The sequence below is a fragment of the Dipodomys merriami genome, unplaced genomic scaffold (genome assembly GCF_024711535.1).
Source record: "Dipodomys merriami isolate MVZ:Mamm:240054 unplaced genomic scaffold, mDipMer1.0.p SCAF_4, whole genome shotgun sequence".
Lineage (NCBI taxonomy): Eukaryota > Metazoa > Chordata > Mammalia > Rodentia > Heteromyidae > Dipodomys > Dipodomys merriami.
The window spans coordinates 50562265-50569454 of NW_027205603.1; the positions used below are offsets into that span (position 1 = coordinate 50562265).

At 46.2% G+C, this 7190-nt stretch overlaps 1 protein-coding gene across 1 annotated transcript; it reads left to right on the plus strand.

Moving 5' to 3' along the window:
- The first annotated feature begins 2570 nt into the window (after positions 1-2570).
- Positions 2571-6849, plus strand: Fabp5 (fatty acid binding protein 5). The gene is made up of 4 exons (XM_069990978.1): positions 2571-2724; positions 5435-5607; positions 5927-6028; positions 6596-6849. The coding sequence occupies exons 1-4, from the start codon at positions 2646-2648 to the stop codon at positions 6647-6649; spliced, it is 408 nt and encodes a 135-aa protein (XP_069847079.1). The 5' UTR covers positions 2571-2645; the 3' UTR covers positions 6650-6849.
- Positions 6850-7190: the final 341 nt, after the last annotated feature.

The window sequence follows — 7190 nt, forward strand, 5'->3', positions numbered from 1 at the left end:
ATGAGATGTGCTTGATTAGCCCAACCTAAATTTTACCCAAGCTGTCAATGTGTAGAAAGCTCAAGGACACATTCTGAGACAGTACATGAGCTGCCTTCCTGGAAGCTGCTCTGGGTCTGGAAGCAACACCAGCATCATTGAGTCAGTGATAACACTCAGCTTCTACAGATCATGAATGTTTTCTGAGCAGCAGGTGCTGGACACATAAGTCCTTACCAGTACAACCACACGGCCTGAGTTTCTAAGTTTGTAAATGGTACCACAAAAGGAAGACTGGAGTGGCTAAGATGAGGGCAGGGATTCGTGATAAGGGAAGTAATGCAATGCAGGGGAGATAGCAAGTGAACCTCAGATTTTAATCATGTTAAGGATGATACAAGAACTAGTGGCATGACTTGGTGACTGTGGCCTCTTCTCAGGTGTGGTCTTATTTCACAAGGTCTTGAGTGAGAAGAGCCTGGGGATGGAAATTCTGGTTTTACCACTGAGTAAAACTTAACTTGCTTCATTTCCTCTCCTGAAAAACTGAGATAATGCTCCCAAGCAAAAATTCAGTGGGGATTAGTGTTAATAAATATAAATGCTAGGAAGCTCTCATCATCCAACACTATTATTTGACATTATCTCCATGACAATAGCTGGTTGTGTAGCACTTCATCTCACCCCATCTCTCCTCCAATAGAGTCCCGGGAACACAGAGTAAGACACAGACTTGGAAAAGTATAATCTTTCTTACATGCTGTAAACTACTTCAGGGAGAAGGAACTGGTTGGAATCCATTGACAATCTCTCAAGGGCTCAAGGCTTAATCATCACCATAATATGATTATAGGCAAAAATGTACCATCCTAGTACATACTCCCTTGGCATATTTTGAGCTAGTTATCCTGAGAACCTGCAGACACATGAATAACCCTGAAAAGCTATTCTTCTATTATTATTATTTTTCAGTTGTACTACCAAGTTTCAATTCAACATGCCAGTGTGAGTCCAGTGCATCTCCGTCAATGTCATCCCTTGCATCATTCTCCTCCATCTCTCCCCAACTCAACCCTCCCCTCAAGTTTTATAGTTTTATTAAAGCTGTTTTTTTGTTTGGTAAAAGAAAATTTGTATCAGGCCAGTGCCAGTGGTTCACACCTGTAATCCTAGCTACTCAGGAGATTGAAATCTGAAGATCAAAGTCCAAACCCAGCCCAGACTCTTATCTCCAATAAACTACTTGGAAAAAGCTGGATGTGGAAAAGAAGCTTAAGAATGCTGTCCAGGCCCTGAGTTCAAGTCCAGGACTCACCAAAACAATTTTTTTCACATCAGCTATAAAGGAAATCTACATTGCTAAAGTACAAATTCTCCTCTATTTAGGATGGGGTTGCTTCTGAACAAATACAAAATAGATTTTTTAAAAAGTATACACCTAACCTGCTGAAGTTAGTAGCTTGAACATGGTTAGCACATAATTGGATGGGTAGATTCATAAAAAGCTTCAAACATCTCTATTTATTAAATACTGTACCCAAAGTGAAACGATAAGGGGGTATTGATTTCCCTAACAACTACAACTTTTATTCTCAGATTTTCTTCTCTGCTTAATAAAACCACCTTTATCCACTATCCAATTCCTCCTCTCACCTATCCCTGGGAAGTCCCAGTCCCCATTTTCTGTATCACAGTATGCTGTCTACTCTTCTGGCTTAGACATTTTCCGGTCCTTCTGAGAGCCTTATATTTTGAGACTACTATGATTTTCAAGCAAATAAATGCTATTAATAAATATGGATTTTCTGCTGCTGTGTTATATGTTAATTCATAATCTAGCAAAGAACTGTAAGGATCTTTTTTGATTAAAAAAAACCCATAAAAGTATTTTTTGCTCCTTTACAGAGGCATATAAGCTAATAAGACATTGTAGAATGGCAACAAAAGTTACTTAAGCTGAAATTTCCTACAGTTTTGAGTTGAGAAATAGACATTCCCAAGCCATCTCCTATTTCAACCAGCAGCTTTCGTGTCGCTCCACGCAGGGATACCCCCTTCTGGAGGTCCCAAAGCGGGCAGAGGCGGTCAGAGGGTGGGGGAGGATAGGTTCTTTAAGGTAGGGCTGTCAGATGGAAAAGGGCACAAGGTTCAGGAGCAAAGCAGTTCATCAGCCAATCCAGCACACGGCCTCTCAGTCTATTCCAGCCCACTGCACCAGGCCAGGGCTAAAACCCTTGGGGTATCTGGCCAGAAAAACAAGGCGGCAACTAGGTGGTCCAACCCGGAGGGGGAGGCGCGAGGTCGTCCCCTCTGGCTTCCTGGGCGTGAGCAATGTCGGGATCCAGGCAGGCTCCGGCGTGGGGTGCGTGGGGTGCGCCTGGCTAGTCCCAGCTTGCACAAGGTGCCTAGAGTGCTCAGCATCCCGGGCAGGTGCAGCCGGTTCGCACCTCCAGACCCCGAGAGAGAAAAGCCTGAAGGGAACGCGCGGAGGGAGGGGGCAGGGGGCGTGGCGGAGGCTGGGCGAAGCCCGCCTCTCATTGGCTGTCCGGAGCCGCCCGACCCCGCAGCTGTATAAAAGCGCGGCGGCGTCCGGCAGCCGCACTGCACGCTGTCCGCACCCGACCTTCTCCGCTCACCGCGCACGTCCGCCCTCCCGCGCGCCCACCATGGCCACGCTTAAGCAATTAGAAGGAAGATGGCGACTGGTGGACAGCCAAGGCTTTGACGAGTACATGAAGGAAATAGGTGAGGCACTCTTCCGACCCGGCGACACCTGTCACGCCAACAACGTGGCACGTGTGTGGCCGTTTGTCCCCGGCTCCTTATTAGCGTGCTGGGATTTGGGGGTGCTTGGTGGGGGGGTAGCCGAGCTTCGTCCCCCCCCTCCCGATTCCCTAACCCCTCCCATCTCCCCTCCGCCCTGCGTCCCCGGGTGCAGCCGGCGCGCGCGGCGGCCCGGTGCAGACGATCGGACCCGAGCGCAGAGCTCGCGCGCCTCCAGCCGCCGGGTTACGCGCGAATGACCCGCCGCGTGGTCCCCGAACCTGCCGCTCCTTCCCCCGCCGCGCCCGGCCCGGCCCGGCCCGGCGGCTCGTCCTCCACGCGCGCCCTCCTTCCCCCCTCCCCCACCGCAGCATTTCTTTCGGGGGACCCCCCACCCCCGCCACCGCCCTTAACTTTCCCCTTCGCCCATTCGCCCCACCCCGCCTCGGGTCATCCTGCGTCGGGCCCACCCGCCCTCTCGTGGCAGGCCTCTTTCCCCTCCCCACCCAGCCGCATCTTTTCTTTTGTTCCTCGTTGGCGCGCGCGGGTCTCCCCTGCTCTTCTCCGCGGGGACACCCGGTGGCGGGGCGCGGTTTCCATCAGAAACCCCGCGGAGGCTCAGCGTGGGACACCGCCCTGCTTCCGTTCTGCCCTCCCGGCCTCATCTTCCCCAGCAGCAGCTTGCCCAGGTCCTCTGCCTGGCCTCACCCGGGAGCCGGGCCCTAGGGGTGGGCGCAGCTCCCCCGCCCTCGCCCCCCATCCCAGGAAGACTGGACACTCACCACTCCGACCTGCTTGCCAGTACCGCCCAGCCGGGGGCCCTGGGCCGGTGGCCTGTGGGAGGATCACGGTGAAACCCGCTGTGTTTAGGGGATGGTCCTGCTGTTCTCCGCCCTCTGAATCTGGAGGGTGAGGGGCAAGGAGATGGGGAAAACCATAATGAGAAACTGCTGGCTGGCCTGTGGGTGTGGCCCTGCCCAAAGCCCTGGACCAGGAGAGGATGCTTCTGAAGAGGATTCCAGTTCTGCCTAACCGAAAATAGTGCTTCATTTTCTATTGCTTCTTCCCCAACCCCCAACTTACGACAGCGATTGTGTGCTAGTTGAAATATTGGACAGAAGGCATACAGGAATAGGCATTTGTCGTGGCCACTACAAAAGTGGCAGCTGTTAGAATAAGGTGGATCCCCTCTCTTTAGAGGGGAGTTTAGGCTACTTCCTAGGCAGGTTCCAAAAATGTTAACCTGATTTTTCTCTGGTGACTTCACTAGAGTGATCCTATAGTGAGTGACACCTCCCTGGGACTTCATAATCACTCCTTCACCGACCTTTATCCAAGCCTGACTTGTGGTGAATCAGGAGTGCATTTATGATACTGTCAGAAAAGGGGAACACAGCATTGTTTTTTCCACTGATGACTCTGGAAAATACCATTTATTTCACTCACCACATATCCTCCCCTACTCCATGTTAGGCTGTCACCAGGACATGGACGTTGTAATGTGTACAGATGTAAGGACCAAGGGGAGAACAGGGTTTTGTTTTTTTGGCTTATGGAAAGGGTCTGAGTTATGAATGTTGTCAAAGCCCAAGTCATTAGGAACAATCAAGGTGGAAGAAGCTCAGAGCCCATTTATTTGTCCTGAGAATAAATAATGACTCAACTAAAAGCAAGCACCAGCTCTAAGGTGGAGAAAGAGACACAGCCTGTCCAAGAGACCTGCTGTTAGGTTGTACTCTCCTCACCTGAGAAGTTGATTTAGCCTGGATCCACCGCTCCTTAAGAGTGTGGACACTGATTATAAAGTCATGTGTAATTAAAAAAACGTGAACTTTTATCCCCGGATTAGTGTAGTCACTATTAGGCTACATAAAACAAAAATCTGTAAATGTACAGCATTTTAATTTAGCACAATCGTGAGGCTAATGAGAAAAGTATTGACCTTTGAAAAATAGTATATTGAGTTGTACAATTTCAAATATTTTTTTCCAGGCTAAGCTACACACACACACACACACACACACACAAACACACACACACACACACACACACAAACACACACACACACACACACACACGTCATCATGATTATGCTACTAACTTCAATTATTGGGCTATTTGAATGTCTCTGGATTGCTTTTCACTTGCATATAGTCTGAATTATTTATCAGGGGCCTTTTATGAGCCAGACAGCACTGGAATCAGAATACAGTGGTTAGAAGAATCCAGTAAATAGAGTAGATCCTGAGTTTGCAATTTTGAGTCTCTTCATCTTCTGTTAATGTATATAATATTATTTTCCATAAGTCTGACAGTCTATGTTTTTGAGGCAGGATCTCTAGCTCCCAAGGCCTGTCTGCACCCCTGTGCTTTGACTCTGTCAGCTTCTTTGGGTAAATAAAGTAAGAGAATAAAGTCTTCCCTGACTTTCTGAAAGCCAGCATTGCTTGATGGCCAAGAGCAGACATTGGGAACAGGTTGTGGGTGCCATTTCAGTTCTAACACTCCTAGCTGAGCTTGGGCTGTTATCTCAGCACCTCACTTTCTCATCTATCCATCATGTCCAGGCTGCTGTGAGGCCTAGACGTATACAGTAAGTGAAAGTATGCCAGGTGTCACAATTATACCTGGACTGATGATTTTATTGTATGTGAATTATAACTGGTCTTGTTATTCAACATCACATCTACAGGAGTGGGACTAGCTCTGAGAAAAATGGGTGCAATGGCCAAGCCAGACTGTGTCATCACTTGCGACGGCAATAAGGTTGACATAAAAACTGAGAGCACTCTGAAAACAACACAGTTTTCTTGCGTCCTGGGAGAGCCTTTTGAAGAAACTACAGCTGATGGCAGGAAAACTCAGGTCAGGCATAAAACACTATGAATGGCAGATACTATCTAGGATGATAGATTTTTACTGTTGGTAGTCAGATACTTAATGGGAAAGTGGCTTATTAATTGAATTGATAGATGAGTAATAAATTAGTAAGATTACTAGCTTTGTAGCATGAGAATCTTTTATGAGCTTCTAGACTGAAGACCACAGACTTTATTGTGCGTAGAATCAGAATGAAGTGATTCAGAAAGGAGAAGAGAAAGCATGTTGATTAAAGAGGTTATGAATGATCAAACCCTCTTATAATGTTCTTTGGAGGATTAAAAAATATGCTTTATTTTTTCAGACGGTCTGTAACTTTGCCGATGGAGCATTGGTTCAGCATCAGGCGTGGGATGGGAAGGAAAGCACAATAACAAGAAAACTGAGAGATGGGAAGTTGGTGGTGGTGAGTGTCAAGCTGTTACTGTCTATCTGAGCTTCTTGCTTGCATTTGTGATCTCCAGAAGTGTTCTCTGTCATTGCTCATGTACAGGAGAATTAAGTTTAGGAAGAAAAAAAAATGCAAAATAGCAAGTTAAATAAGGGAATGTTTGAATACTCACAGTGAATGAAGACAGTGTTTGCTGGGAATAGAGACCTGCCAAGTTGTAGCTGGAGTTGGATTCCAGTTCAGCTGTTGGATCACTGTAGTGAATCATCAAGCTGCCTTTGGGGTTTTGGCATACATTTTTCCATTGCTTCACAATGAAGAATAATATTTGCCAAGAGAAAATGAAAAATTGAGATTTTATATCCAAAGCTTTAGTGTTTACTATAAACTTTTGTATATGGTAGACAAAACACTAGGTTCTAGCTTCTTTCAAAATCTTTAAAAAAAATTCTAAAATGTATTTTTCCCATCTGTGACATCGAACACAAGGTTTTATAGGATTTCAGTCCAAACATTGTATTATAACTAGTGTTCTGAGAATGTAAGACAAGCCTAATTCTTTCATATCTTTTTTTCTCCTAGGAATGTGTCATGAACCATGTCACCTGTACTCGGGTCTATGAGAAAGTAGAATAAAAATTCCATCATCATTTTGGACAGGAATTAGCTGCAAGAATGAAAAAGCTCAGTTCAATGAGCAAATCTCCATACAACTACTTTTTTTTCACTACTATGTTCAGTAATCTATATCACAAACATTTTAAGTGCAAAAGTTTCAAAGTGATGGTTTAACTGGCCTCATCCCTTTGGTTAGCAAATAAATGTGTTTGTGCTAATACATTTGTGCACATGGTTTTTGTTGGTTTGCTCTTTTGGCAACACTGGGGATTAAACTCTAGGCCTTAACTTTACAAGGCAGGTGCTCTACTCCTTCCTTGAGTCACATATCCAGTTCCTTTTTGCATTGGTTATTTTTAATGTAAGGTATCACTTTATGCCCAAGCTGGTCTGGGTTGTGATCTTTTCTACTTGGGCTTTTCTTTGCTGCTGAGGAATATTCCACTGCACCAGCCATTATGCTTCCCTTGTAGCTAGTATAACAAGTGTGTATCACCACACCCAGCCACTGTGCTGGGATGATGTGGGGACCACTGTTCCCAGCCATTGGTTGGTTGGA